The sequence below is a fragment of the Brassica oleracea genome, chromosome C4 (assembly GCF_000695525.1).
Source record: "Brassica oleracea var. oleracea cultivar TO1000 chromosome C4, BOL, whole genome shotgun sequence".
Lineage (NCBI taxonomy): Eukaryota > Viridiplantae > Streptophyta > Magnoliopsida > Brassicales > Brassicaceae > Brassica > Brassica oleracea.
Genome location: NC_027751.1, coordinates 8,819,491 through 8,832,665, shown reverse-complemented (window position 1 = coordinate 8,832,665; position 13,175 = coordinate 8,819,491). Strand labels below are relative to the sequence as shown.

The following is a 13,175-nucleotide window of genomic DNA, read 5'->3' as shown; positions in this document are numbered from 1 at the left end:
GATACTTATATTATTTAGGGTTTATAGATATAGGGTTAGGGTTTATCGGATTTTAACTTGTAAAAACCGATTTGGGATTTTGATCATGTAGGAACATGATTTAGGGTTTGGGGTATCGAACTTTTAGAGCTTCGATTTACTCAATTAGGATTTTTGATCTATTACCCTATGGTTTTGATTCATAAAGATTAGGGTTTTAGGGTTTCATTCTTTATCAATCAATCCATGTTCGATTATGGGTTCTTAGGTTTTGAATTACCTTTTAACCTTAGATGATTGTTGAATCGGACCACCAAAGGAGTTGAGCCGCGAGCTGGACACGAACGGGACGCGAGCTGTCTGATGTTGTCGCGAACGAGGAAGAGGTCGCGTGCTGGAGCTGCTCTCGGGTCGCGAACGTCTGAGTTAGGATCAGGAACGCCTTGGGCTGAAGCTGATCGGGGACGCGAGCTGGAACAGATGCGGGAACAAGAGACACGATCGGGGTTTAGGGTTCGTCGGATCGCCGGCTAGGGTTAGGGTTTTAGGATTTTTCGATTTGGGTATTAGCTTAGGGATTTAGTGTTTCGTGTTGATAACATGTTATAAAAGTAATGGAAAAGTCTATCTTTATTCATAACATAGAAGTTTTTTATATAGGAGATTACACCGTCATAGATAAATGGAAAGATTACAAATCATAATGGTTATGTCCACAGTCCGATTCATAACAACTTTGATTTAATTAAATCACTGATTTTCTTAAAAACTTCGCTTAGGGACGTGGGATAACTATGCTCTTATTTATCGTTTTTGTTTTGACTTTTCATGCATTAGTCACTAGAGTTGGTAATTAATGAGATCATCATGGAGGAAGAGGTAATCGTTTATGGTTTTTAAAAAGAAAAGTGTTGCCGACTAGTTTGATTTATGTAAAGGACTAAAAGTGTTTAGTCAAAGCCAAATTTGGAATTTAAACGTTTTATAAAATAGGTCGATAGAAAAAAATGTTTATAAAATTTGTAAATGTTTTCTTCTTTGCCAATACTGTTTCTAGTGACATTCTTTCTTTCAAAAGAAAATATTAATTCAAGATTTTTCTATACAATTTTCATCAGCTGAGAAATGCATCAAACGTAGATGCCAATCTTTTTTTGTTATCATCTTGTTTATTGGGATAGTACTCTGTTTTAATCCATCATTGTATTTACATTATCAACTGAACCTGAAGTTCCCTCTTGTCCTCTTTGGTTACCCTGACATGATTATGCCAATTTCTGTCCTTGCAGTGATTTATGTGAATCCAAAGCAATGAATTGTGTAAGATCATCACAAGTTTAGTCCGCAACGACATTGATCAGGGCATCCAAAACTGTCCAGTGATCTTAAACTTGCTCGTTATAAGTGGCTTCATCAAGGCTTGTAAAAGAGCCAGCCTCGAAATGTGACAAGGTATAGTTGAAGATCAACTGTCCAGAGAAAAGATAAAAGATTGAAAACACTGAAGAAGACAATAATGTAATCTCAAACAAACCAATCATTGTACAAGAGGACTGCCACGTGTTTGGATGTCTTTTTGTATTATCCAGATTCGAAAATAAAACACTTTTGCAATCTAAACTCACCCAATCACAACACAATATAATGCCACGTGGCAGTAACACACATCACCTTTTCTTCTTTCTTCTTAAGGCCATATCATCTCTCTCTCCCTCTCTACTCACTTCCACCATGTCTGCAGCACTGAGCTCGTCTCTCTACATCTCCCCAAAGAAACCTTCATCTCCACAGCTATCTCAATCCACGAAACCCACCACCATCAAAACCACTCTCCACACCCACCCTCTCTTCTCCGTCGCCGACCAAGCCGTAACCCTCCAGATGAAAGAGAAGATCCTATGCCTCGAGCTCATGGGAATCGACTCCGGCAAAGCCCTCTCTCTCAACCCTTTCCTCCGCTCAGCCTCCCTTGACTCCGTCGAAGCCGTCCTCAACTTCCTCCAATCAAAAGGAATCTACCCGAACGACCTGCCAAGGATCTTGGGGATGTGTCCCAAGATCCTCACTTCAGACATCAGAACAGAACTCAACCCTGTTTTCACGTTCCTGTCGAGTGATCTCCATGTCCCCGATAATGCGTTCAGAAGAGTGGTCAAGAAATGTCCGAGGCTACTGATCAGCACCGTGGAGGACCAGCTCAAGCCTGCTCTGTTCTACTTGCAGAGACTTGGTTTCAAGGATCTTGATGCTCTTGCTTACCAAGATCCTGTCTTGTTGGTGTCTAGTGTTGAACACACTCTCATCCCAAAGCTTAGGTAAATATTTCATTCATTATTTTCTTTAATGTTACTGGTTATTGTATCTTCACTAGCACAAGTGGTTAAAAAGGTTATTCTTTCAAAAAAAAATATATATATAATGTTACTGGTTATTAAATTAGAATTTACATTGTAATTTTTGTCAGATTCTTGGAGAGTATAGGGTTCTCGAGATCAGAGGCGATTGGAATGATCCTTAGATGTCCGGCTCTATTCACATTTAGCATAGAGAACAACTTTAAACCAAAGCTGGATTACTTCATGTGCGAGATCAAAGGTAAACTGGAGAATCTAAAGGAGTTTCCGCAGTATTTTGCGTTTAGTCTAGAGAAAAGGATAAAGCCGAGGCACCTGAAATCTATGGAGAGAGGTTTAGAGTTGCCGTTGGCATTGATGCTTAAGAGCACTGATGAAGAGTTTGAGCAATTGCTCCTGCAGATAGAGCCATCTCCAGTGGTAAATGTGTAATGTTATTGTTGTAAATGGTGGAAAAATGTTACAGTGTTTATTAATAGTAATTTTAACATTGTTCCATGTGTATGTGAAATTGATTGTATATGCCTAGGGGTTGGACAAAAAAACCGAACCGAGTCAAACTGAACTAACAGAACCGAAACCGATTCAAACCGAACCAAAGTCTATTTCAAACCATTCGGTTGAAAATTTTCCCAGCCCAAATGGTTCGGTTCGGTTTGGTTTGGTTCGGTTTAAAACCAATGTGTTTTGTAATTATTTAAATTAAAAATATTAGTAATACCAATATGCTAAAATTCTAATACTAGACCACGTATTTTCCATTCATTAACATATATTCTTCTAACCTGTAATAATCAAAATATTTGATTTTAAAAAATAGAAAAGTCTCTATGCATATATTCTTATAAATGTAAACCTAAAGCAAATTTTATTGAAAACAAAAGTTCATTCTCCAGGCGTCTATTTCTGTCTCCTGAATATTTTTTATAGCATCTAGATCTTTTTTTGTGGTGTCAATTCTAAATAACTTCAAGTGGGATTTATAATATCAAGTTCTAAAACTTGTTACGATTTATTTATACAACTGAAAAGTAAACTGATCCAAAAATAAACTGAACTGAATACAAACCGAACCAAACTAACTATGGTTTACTTCAGTTGGAAAAATACTAGAACCGAACTAACCAAACCGAATCGAACTGAAAAAATAACCGAAGTGTCCACCTCTTGCTATATGGTACCAAACTACAAATGACCCAGTTGAAAGAAATTGTGGTGACAAAAAATTAGCTTAAAGTCTTGGTCAAGAAGAAAAACAGATATTGGGCTTGAGTGGGCCTCATGTTAGGGGTTTGGTAAAGACTTTTATTCTAATTATTTAGTGTGAAATGATTTTTTAAAAAAAATATGATTAAACCCTAAGCCCTGAGAAGCGGTCAGTGTGGGAAGGGAACTTAATTAATGCATTTCCATGGCTGAGGTTCGTCGTCACATTTTTGATAATAAGCCAAAACGAAGTCGTTCGGCTGCTTTCATCGGAGGACATTTTGATTTCTCTATTATACAATCGAACAAAAAAAGTCTTCGGCTTCTCGTCGGATCCGTAAATAAGAGAGAAGAAGAAGAAAAGATGTTAATCACGAGGGGTATTTCTCGCAAGTTCCGCAGCTTCTATGGCTGCTCTCGATCTCTCATCGCCTCTCGTCGCCTCGCAATCATACCCGATCGGAGTCACTCCTCTTGTTCCGACTCTACATATAAGGAGGTTGTTTCGCCCTTCTGCGGTTCCCCGATTTATTATTTATAATCATTCATTACCAAAATAGATTGGATAAAGTTTGTGTTTTTATTGTGGGAAACTCATTATAGTTTTGGTGTTGGAGTATATATATATATATATAGTAGTAATCAATCCAAAAGCTAGTCTTCTCTTTCTACTTTCTAATAACCTCAGCACAGAGAAATTTTCTTACATGCGTTCTATTTAGATACATAAGGGCTGTTAGGATAAGAAAAATGATTGAAAACGAGTTAAGTTTATCTTAAATTTCATGTGCTATATAGAATTTGTTGACCTAACCAATGTGTTAATTCTCTTTGTCATGTTTTAGTAGGGTTACGTTTGCAGAGGTACTTCTTATGCGTTGACTTCTCCGGGTTTTGGGAGCTTTAGACATCAGCTCTATCACCAGAGCAGCTCCGTTGTTGAGGTTTAATCTTTGATCCCTTATTTACACCATTTCCATTGAATCATCATTGATGAGCTTATACTTTTAGATCCTCTGTTGTTCAACTTTCACATCTACTGGACATTGCTTACTGGTGTAAGAAAATCCAACGAAAAACCATGTGTTGTTTTCTGAACTTGGTTTTATTCTCTGTTGCTCAGCTTATTGAACTGGCCATCGTTTTTTTAACCTTGAGTTATTGCGTAAATATTTCCAACTGCTCCTCTTCTTTTCTGATTGTCCTTTCCTAGGAGGAGCTTGACCCCTTTTCGCTTGTTGCTGATGAGCTGTCACTTCTTAGTAATAAGTTGAGAGCCATGGTAGTTGCCGAGGTAAAGTGGCCTTTTATTTGCTCATAAAGAAGTGTGAATGAAGCTAATTTTCTGTTCTGAAGAAAATTCTAGATAATTTTTCTACTGTAACTGGCTTCTTCTATTCAGGTGCCGAAGCTTGCCTCTGCGGCTGAATACTTCTTCAAAAGAGGTGTGGAAGGAAAACAGTTTCGTCCAACTGTAATGACCATACTCTCTTTTTTTTTTGTTTCCATATCTTATATTTTCTCCCTCTCGGTTTCATAGCTGGTCTCGTTTTATGTTTATAGATTTTGCTGTTGATGGCGACGGCTCTGAATGTACGCGTACCAGAAGCATTGGCTGCTGAATCAGCAGATATTGTCCCATCAGAATTACGCCTAAGGCAACGGGGTATTGCTGAAATCACCGAAATGATACATGTCAGTAACTATACTATTAACTCATCACGTCCATTAAAAGCAAGATTCAGTATTCTTCAATTATTTAATGCTTTGGTGCTCATTTGTAGGTTGCAAGCCTCCTGCACGATGATGTCTTGGATGATGCGGATACAAGGCGTGGTGTTGGTTCCTTAAACTTTGTAATGGGTAACAAGGTAATCACTTGACGGAATCTTCTACCGTCTTAGACATGATTAATTTTGTATCTCTGGCGATTATGCTTCAGTTAGATATTAATATCACCGTTGATTCCACGTTGTAGATATCGGTATTAGCAGGAGATTTCTTACTCTCTCGGGCTTGTGTGGCTCTTGCTGCTCTAAAAAACACAGAGGTAAGAAAAAGAAGAAGTTTACCCTTCCATTTATAAACTTGTTCAATACCTCGCTACTGTTCTTTCAAGATACGTTTTATTCATAGACGATTAAAACTTGCCTTAATATAGAACTTAGAATCAGTGACATCAATCCTAAGTATTGTTCAGTCTTGCAAGCTATCCCTCTTCATTGTTTCTGTATTTTGTAGGTTGTATCGTTACTTGCAACCGTTGTAGAACATCTTGTTACTGGTGAAACCATGCAAATGACTAGCACAACCGATCAGCGTCATAGGTTGACACACATCCATTAAATAAATCTACTCATGTCTTCTAGTAAAGGTTTATCATATAATTATCATTGTTTATGCGAATATGATTAACTTTTACATGGCTACAGTATGGACTACTACATGCAGAAGACATATTATAAGACGGCCTCACTAATCTCAAATAGCTGCAAAGCAATTGCGTTGCTCGCTGGACAGTCAGCAGAAGTTGCCATGTTAGCTTTTGAATACGGGAGGAATCTGGTTCGTTATCTATCAACTTCTGAAAAATGTTGTCTCCATTACAACTAGTCTTTTCTCCACAACGTTTGATTAGTTTCTATTTTGAAGGGCTTGGCATTCCAATTGATAGACGACGTTCTTGACTTCACGGGCACATCAGCTTCTCTGGGAAAGGGATCGTTATCAGATATCCGCCATGGGATCATAACAGCTCCAATACTCTTTGCCATGGAGGAGTTTCCTCAACTACGCACAGTTGTTGATCAGCTTGAAAAAGATCCAACAAATGTTGACATTGTAAGTGTTAAAGATTCAGATATCCTAGTATATTGAAATACATTTTCGAAGTTTCTTATGATATATATCCCATAAAAACAAATCCAGGCGTTAGAGTATCTTGGGAAGAGCAAGGGAATACAAAGGACAAGAGAGTTAGCTATCGAGCATGCGAATCGGGCAGCAGCAGCAATAGGGTCTTTACCTGAAACAGACGATGAAGATGTGAAGAGATCAAGGCGGGCACTTATTGACTTAACCCATAGAGTCATCTCCAGAAACAAGTGAAGAGATAAAAAGAAGAAGTCTCTATATATACACCGAACATCGCCATTACTTCAAATTTCATTTCATTTCAATTGTAGGATTTTGTTTTTGTTCAACTCCTTTCACGAAATGATTTGTTGGACAAAAAGTGGATTTCATTTTAAACATAGATGAAAAAAAAAAGACGGTGACACTACTTGTGAAATCATTCTCAGCATCTCTCGTCATTCAATTTGAATAAAATAGCTGAGCTTCTTGTGGATCAATGTCACTATTCTTCTCTGCATCATTAATTTGGTTCTGGTCTGGTTTTCTAACAAAACCGTTTATAACCAAGCTGAAACAAACCGTCCCCACTAGTAGCAGCAGTAAACTCAATACAGTGATTCCATCAAAAAAAGTTTAGTAGTAAAAAGTCTTTACACTGAAGTCCTGACTGTAAAAGAAACACAAGATTCGGTTAAGGATCAGTCTCCTCATCAAAGTCCATGAGAAAATCGGTCAAGTTCTCAGAATCATCCACGGCTTCGTCAAGAGCCATACGACTTTCCTTCTTCGGTTTAGGCTGTTTCAGAATCCAAACACACAACTATCATCAACACACGCACGCATAAACGCATGTATATAGACGGCTAAAGCTGAACGTGTAGCTTTTACCTTGGAGTTGCGAAGCTCAGGAGTACTCTTCAAGACACTCCAATTCCTTGGAACTTTCTCGTCTTTTTCTGCTTCTTCTGTATCCTCTTCCTCGTCCTGTCATCAAAACGTCCACAATACGTCATACATATCATGATAACATCACGAAACAATGAAGCAGAAGGAAAGGATCTGATGTACTCGGCGATACTCACGTCGTTTTCACCAATATCAACAGCTTGTGCCATTGCATCATCAATGTCAGGCACCTGCATTCACACTCATAACAATTTATAAAACAAACCCCTGAAACCTCTCAGTGAGGAGTGTCAACGAGATTGGTCATTTTACCTCCACCTGCTCGGTTTTATCTTTCGCCAGTAGTGTTTCGTGCACCTCTCTCGAGATGACTTTGCCATTCTGATCAAATCGAAACAACAGAAAACAATAAGACCAAGACAAAAGAACAATCAAGTTAGTTTTAGCAAAGCAGACCAACCTCCTTCAGGTGAGAGAGCATGTTTGGTGTTGGCTCATGAAAATCAGGTCCCCTGAAATCCATAACCGCATCTGGAGCTTGAATGTAGTTGATCGTCGGATAAACCGGATCGCCACCCCATACTGTAAACAAACCAAGAAAGTTAATAATCTTAATATCATCATGGGAGAGTTAGTTTAACCGTTAAAAGTTTCACACTTTGCTTAATCTGATCCTCTCTCATCCGCATAGCCAAAGGATCTCTCTTGATCCTAATATCAGTCCCCATCATTATCCTATACTCTCTATCCGTCTGACGAGAGAACATCTCAATCAGCTGCGTGTTTTCATCTTCACCAGTCTCTTCAAAATGCTTCTGCACAGCTTCTCTCGACGTGTCTCTCTTCCACGCTTTCACCCATTCGGAATAAAACGCCATTGGACCTTCTTTCGCTAGCCTCTCTCGCTCGGCTTGCAGCCTCTCTTCCTTGAAAAGATGCCTTCTCGCTCTGTAAAGAGAAGTTTCAGTGAGTGTTGGTTCTTTCCCGTAGAGCTTCACTTGTCCTGTCTCCGCCATGGCCTTGAGAAAAACCTGTAACAGCACAACACCACAACGGATCAAAACATTAGGGACTTTAAAATTGAAATCACTGTAATAATGAGCTCACCGTTTCAACATCAGGACGTCTTCTTTGCCACCTTGACCACTGTTCTTTCTCAGGCTTCCTCCAGTTCCACCAACTCTCATCGCTAGTGAGCGTCGTCTCAATCTGTTTCTTCTTAGTTGGATCAATAAAAGGATGCGGCCGGCCAAGCTTCTTGTCCAACTCAAAACCACTCTCTTCCTCTTCAACCTCATTGTCATACACAACAAACCCGTTTGACAAATCGTTCTCCTCTTCCTCAGAGCTATCCTCAGAGTCAGACACTTCATCATAAGTTTCAACACTCACATTCCCCTCAACAGCTTTCCTATTTCTCTTTCTCCTACTCCCAGGATTCTTCCCATACGAAGGAAAACTCGAAGACTCGCCAGCTGGCTGAGGAGCCCTAGCGGCTCTAACCTGGCTCGAAGTCCCTTCAGGCCAATAGTCCTCGCCTGGAATGCTGGCACGAGCCCCGGACGCTGGCTCCATTTTTCCAGATGTTGAATCCATGTAACTGTGGTAAGGTGCCCTCTCAACAGATACATACTCATATCCTTGTCCATCCTTTTTAGAAGACCCTTCACTTGCATCATTCTCCTTCTTGCATTTCACACAATGTCGCAGTAACACATCCTTAGAAGTAACCCTAGCATGCAATCTCTTTATTGGAAATCCGCATTTCACCCGCTTCGACATGTATTAAACAACTTTGTAACCAACTTGCAGAAGCCAACATGTGAATGTAATGTGTAACAAGAACTAACCTGTAGTATACAAGTACCGAGCTTTCCACTCTCTGTGTATAGTTTATCTCGATAGAGCCAGGAGGTGGTTGATATTGACGCCATTACACGCTCTACCTTTTCTTAACTGTGTAATTTTACATAATAAAAAAAATATTCACACATCATTGGATTCAATTATGCTCAGAATCAAAACATGAGCTACAAGCACTATAAACCCAGATAAGAAAAGCCTAAACCCAACGATAAAAATCCGATCTTTACGCATTTCTACAACGCTTTATACTCAGAGTTTGAGAGGAAGGAGAAGAAAAGGACGAACCTTTTTGCTTTACCGAGAGATACTGTATGAAGGGTTTTTCAATTATCTGGAAGAAGAAGAAGAATCGAGCTCTCTCAAGTCTCAACTCATCTTTTCTTGAGGTTGATTTTGAAGGGTTTTTTGTTTTCTGAAGATTTTTCAGTTTTTGGGTTTATCCATTTATCTCCTCCGTTTTTTTCGACTCCCACCACGCGCCGGTGTAAGAACCTGGATCAGTGAGCAGGAGATAGATGGGCTTTAATTGCCTAACTAAGGCCCACTTGTAAATTGTAATGGATCTTGCGAGATTGGGAGCTCAAAGCCTGTTTGGGATTATTCAGTCTAGGAATCTTGTTGATTGTGCAACACTCGCTCACAAGATCATACACAACATGAGTTTTAAACAGTTGATTATATATATCAATCAACTATTCGAAATACACTATTTTGCAAAATACAAAAACTTCGAATTGATCATTTTTACTTTTTTACTTTTACCAAAAATCTAAAACCGAAACCATGATTTAAACATATAAATGTAAAAATAATTATGGATTTTTGTATGCAGACAAATGTTAGTTTTGACTTTTGATATATATAGTTTTGTCTTTCCTCGTAGTGTAATAATAGAATGGGCTCTACAATGGACCAGTAAAAGAAAAGAATCAAAATATTGTGTGGGTTCCCCTACAATTAATCGACCACTATAAAGAAATGTTAGTACGAACATAATCAAATTATTGTGCTATGGTTGAACATAAAGATTTGGATTTAGATTTTGGAACAAATGTGAGTGGCAATAGGCTAATGTACCAATGTGGTCAGTACCAATATTAAATGACTCTGACCAGACACATCATTGACATTACGGTATCTATCACAGGCCTATTCTAACCTAATATACATTATAATAGTCCTTAATTTTAATTGTTTCAAAGTCGCAAAACGACGATAGTTATTTATTACTCTGTAGATCATATATATAAGAAAAATAAATTTTGCCTTTGCTTCTGAATTGTTGCAGAGGTAGACCACGTAAGACTATGACCACAAAGGTCTGACTAGGCACAAGTTTCGGTGGCCCGAACGGGCCTATCGTCACGTTTAAAAACTCCTAGATGGTTGCGCATATTTTTATTTTTATTTATTTTTATATAAATATTTCGTTTTCAATTCTAAATTGATATATATATCATAATATATATGTGTCTATCAATTTTTAAAACATAATAAGTTTATGGTATATTTTTCATTGAATCGATTGTTTCAAACTTTCACATGCATTTGTATCTTCTTCTATATTTCTATATATATATTTTTGGATTATTATTTCATTATTAAAATCATAACTATATATATAAAGATTAGTAAAATATTTTTTTATTGTCATATTCAAAGATATTGTAACATTTCACAAATTTAAAAAGTTTTTAAAAACTAAACTTTTCGCTTCATAGATTTATATTATCGAGTAAATAATTAAACATTTAGTTTTTGTTTAATTTTTACAATACAATATGTAGTTTAAAATTTGTTTTATTGGTTTAAAGTAGTAAAGATTAATCATTGTTAAAATAATTTCATTTTTGTTATTTAAAAAAAATCTTTATAATTTTGAAAGTTAACATCGACAAATATTTAAATATTTAACATATGGAGATATAGTATTACAACATTAAATTATATCTATTTAATTTATACTATCTATAAATCCAATGGATCAAGTATTGTTTAAATCCAATTATTGATAGCCCAATAAAAATTTCTGGTAGATCCAACATTTAAATGATAAGATTAGAGATTAAATATAACATGACTTTCTAGTAATAGGTCCATTAGATCAATTTTTAAAAAATCACACATGAATCAAGGTTGTGACTTCTGTTTTAATATATAAGATTCGTGCAACGAGACTCCTATGTTTAAAATACTTGCTTTGAATAAAAGCAATTAACATATATATATATATTAAAATATAAAATAAATATTACGGATTAAATTCTAAACGTACAATTCTTTAAAACATTATACATTTTGGGGAAAAAAATGGAGAGAGTATTCTAACAATATATTAAAACCTAGTATGCTTGCATATATAGCTTTATGTTAAGCTGGAGACGCGAAATACACACATAAGAGCAAGAGCATCAGTGAACCCCTTTTGGGGTTCATCTTTTTAATTTTTTATTATTAAAATTTTTTCTTTTGGTTTTTTTTTTAAAAAAAACTAGACCAATCGCGGGTCGCCACGACACGTGTGGCCCGTGCTACAGTGTTGAACTTTATGAGAGAGAGGTTCAGCCGAGAGAGCTTTAGGAGAGAGAGGTTCATGTGATTGAGTTATTTTATTTTTATTTTTTCTTGATTTCTGTGTGAACTTCCCCCATAAACCTTTAATGCGGATGCTCCAAGTTTATTGTATGTCCCACGGGGAGGAAACAAAATATAAAACTCTAGAAACCGTAAGAGTAGTTAAATATTTATACACAAATACAATAATATTGATCTTTAAGCTAGTAGTAATATATTTCTCGAGTTTAATTTAGTATTTATTTTAGAAAATTTAACAGAGAAGTTATGCCCTTTTACAAAAAAAAAATAATAATAATAATTAACAAATAAGTTGCTCGCTCAAAGCACTAAAAAAACTGTATGTGTGATGCTTTTGTGACCGTTAATAAATGAGTGGCTAATTGAAAACTTCGTCAACCTTTTCTGCGACATAGTTCATTTCGCAAGTAATCGGCACAGAATCTCACAAGTGGCTACGTTTTTTCAACGCCACGAGGCGCCTAGTCTTCTTTTGCTAAACAAATGGACTATATGTATAGATGTGTAACGTGTGTGTGTGTTACATGTGTTTGTGTATATTGGATAACTGCGAGGAGAATGAATACCTCGATGAGTATAGAGCAGATGTGGAGTATCAAAAGCATTTAACTGATATGCATGCACGCGCACAAACAATTAAACGCATTTCAGTAGTTAAGATTCATTTCCTTCTTTGAAAGAGATATGTACCATTACCATATGTATTCTGCTAACATTTGCGCCCTTATTCAGTAAAACATGTGTGTAAACATGAGCTACTGTTATTTTATTAGTTTTTACAAAAAATATATTTCACTTTGTTTATGTTAAGATTTGAGAGAAGATTTGTGAGAATGTGTTATATATTTCTTATTATTTACACCACTATATATAGGGGTTCATACAAGGTGGAGTCAAAAGGAGAATTGATTACAATGATACTTTACATAATGACATGGTCAAACTTCATATAGACTAAGGTTGAATGGGTCTTCCATGTGGCTAGATGTAAACCCTCAATGGACTCTAGTCTTGAACTTGTATGGTCTAGGTTATGGACCATCCACTTCATGATTCATAACACTCCCCTTTGGATGCCATAACCATATAGGGTTTGTAACATGCTAATGTTGCCTCATTAAAACCTCTCCCGGAAAACCCAAAACCCAATGTGGTAAAAAGGGAAACCAGAGAAAGGAAAAAGAGTACAACACACATTACTCCCCCTGATTTGGACATCACTGAAGGTCCTTGAGTCTACGCGTGCCAATCTTGTTGCGTGAACTTCCTGAATGTGCAAGAGGGCAATGATTTGGTGAAGAGGTCGGCTGAGTTTTCACTAGACCGGATCTGAAGGACGTTGACCTCTCCAGCTTTCTGCAACTCATGGGTAAAGAAGAACTTGGGTAGAATATGTTTGGTTCGGTCACCTTT

At 37.0% G+C, this 13,175-nt stretch overlaps 3 protein-coding genes across 4 annotated transcripts; 2 read left to right on the top strand and 1 right to left on the bottom strand.

Annotated features, from left to right (window-relative positions):
- Window positions 1–1,675: 1,675 nt before the first annotated feature.
- Window positions 1,676–2,855, top strand: LOC106336999. The gene is made up of 2 exons (XM_013776010.1): window positions 1,676–2,294; window positions 2,444–2,855. The coding sequence occupies exons 1-2, from the start codon at window positions 1,711–1,713 to the stop codon at window positions 2,763–2,765; spliced, it is 906 nt and encodes a 301-aa protein (XP_013631464.1). The 5' UTR covers window positions 1,676–1,710; the 3' UTR covers window positions 2,766–2,855.
- An 863-nt stretch (window positions 2,856–3,718) lies between these two features.
- On the top strand, window positions 3,719–6,892 carry LOC106342144 (solanesyl diphosphate synthase 3, chloroplastic/mitochondrial). Of its 2 annotated transcripts, none has more exons than XM_013780994.1 (11): window positions 3,719–4,038; window positions 4,388–4,483; window positions 4,753–4,833; window positions 4,942–5,013; window positions 5,103–5,234; window positions 5,324–5,410; window positions 5,518–5,589; window positions 5,781–5,866; window positions 5,972–6,104; window positions 6,192–6,380; window positions 6,468–6,892. In XM_013780994.1, the coding sequence occupies exons 1-11, from the start codon at window positions 3,745–3,747 to the stop codon at window positions 6,645–6,647; spliced, it is 1,422 nt and encodes a 473-aa protein (XP_013636448.1). In that variant the 5' UTR covers window positions 3,719–3,744; the 3' UTR covers window positions 6,648–6,892. The 2 variants fall into 2 exon arrangements, with proteins under 2 accessions (XP_013636448.1, XP_013636449.1); XM_013780995.1 differs by having other exon boundaries at window positions 3,722–4,038; window positions 4,385–4,483; window positions 6,468–6,792.
- Window positions 6,893–6,964: 72 nt separating this feature from the next.
- LOC106342142 (protein PLASTID TRANSCRIPTIONALLY ACTIVE 12) lies at window positions 6,965–9,635 on the bottom strand. The gene is made up of 9 exons (XM_013780993.1): window positions 9,453–9,635; window positions 9,152–9,257; window positions 8,409–9,074; window positions 7,960–8,332; window positions 7,762–7,883; window positions 7,614–7,682; window positions 7,478–7,531; window positions 7,284–7,379; window positions 6,965–7,191 (listed from the first exon to the last, which is right to left on the bottom strand). Exons 2-9 carry the CDS (start codon window positions 9,233–9,235, stop codon window positions 7,087–7,089), a joined length of 1,569 nt encoding a protein of 522 aa, XP_013636447.1. The 5' UTR covers window positions 9,236–9,257; window positions 9,453–9,635; the 3' UTR covers window positions 6,965–7,086.
- Window positions 9,636–13,175: the final 3,540 nt, after the last annotated feature.

Excerpts from the sequence above, each read along its gene's own strand:
- LOC106336999 (XM_013776010.1), top strand. The coding sequence starts at position 1,711 with ATGTCTGCAGCACTGAGCTCGTCTCTCTACATCTCCCCAAAGAAACCT. Across the intron at positions 2,295-2,443 it reads ACTCTCATCCCAAAGCTTAG|ATTCTTGGAGAGTATAGGGT; the intron begins GTAAATATTTCA and ends AATTTTTGTCAG.
- LOC106342144 (XM_013780994.1), top strand. The coding sequence starts at position 3,745 with ATGGCTGAGGTTCGTCGTCACATTTTTGATAATAAGCCAAAACGAAGT. Across the intron at positions 5,235-5,323 it reads AAATCACCGAAATGATACAT|GTTGCAAGCCTCCTGCACGA; the intron begins GTCAGTAACTAT and ends GCTCATTTGTAG. Across the intron at positions 6,105-6,191 it reads TTGAATACGGGAGGAATCTG|GGCTTGGCATTCCAATTGAT; the intron begins GTTCGTTATCTA and ends TCTATTTTGAAG.
- LOC106342142 (XM_013780993.1), bottom strand. The coding sequence starts at position 9,235 with ATGGCGTCAATATCAACCACCTCCTGGCTCTATCGAGATAAACTATAC. Across the intron at positions 7,380-7,477 it reads TTGATATTGGTGAAAACGAC|GACGAGGAAGAGGATACAGA; the intron begins GTGAGTATCGCC and ends TTTTGATGACAG. Across the intron at positions 7,192-7,283 it reads CTGAGCTTCGCAACTCCAAG|CCTAAACCGAAGAAGGAAAG; the intron begins GTAAAAGCTACA and ends ATTCTGAAACAG.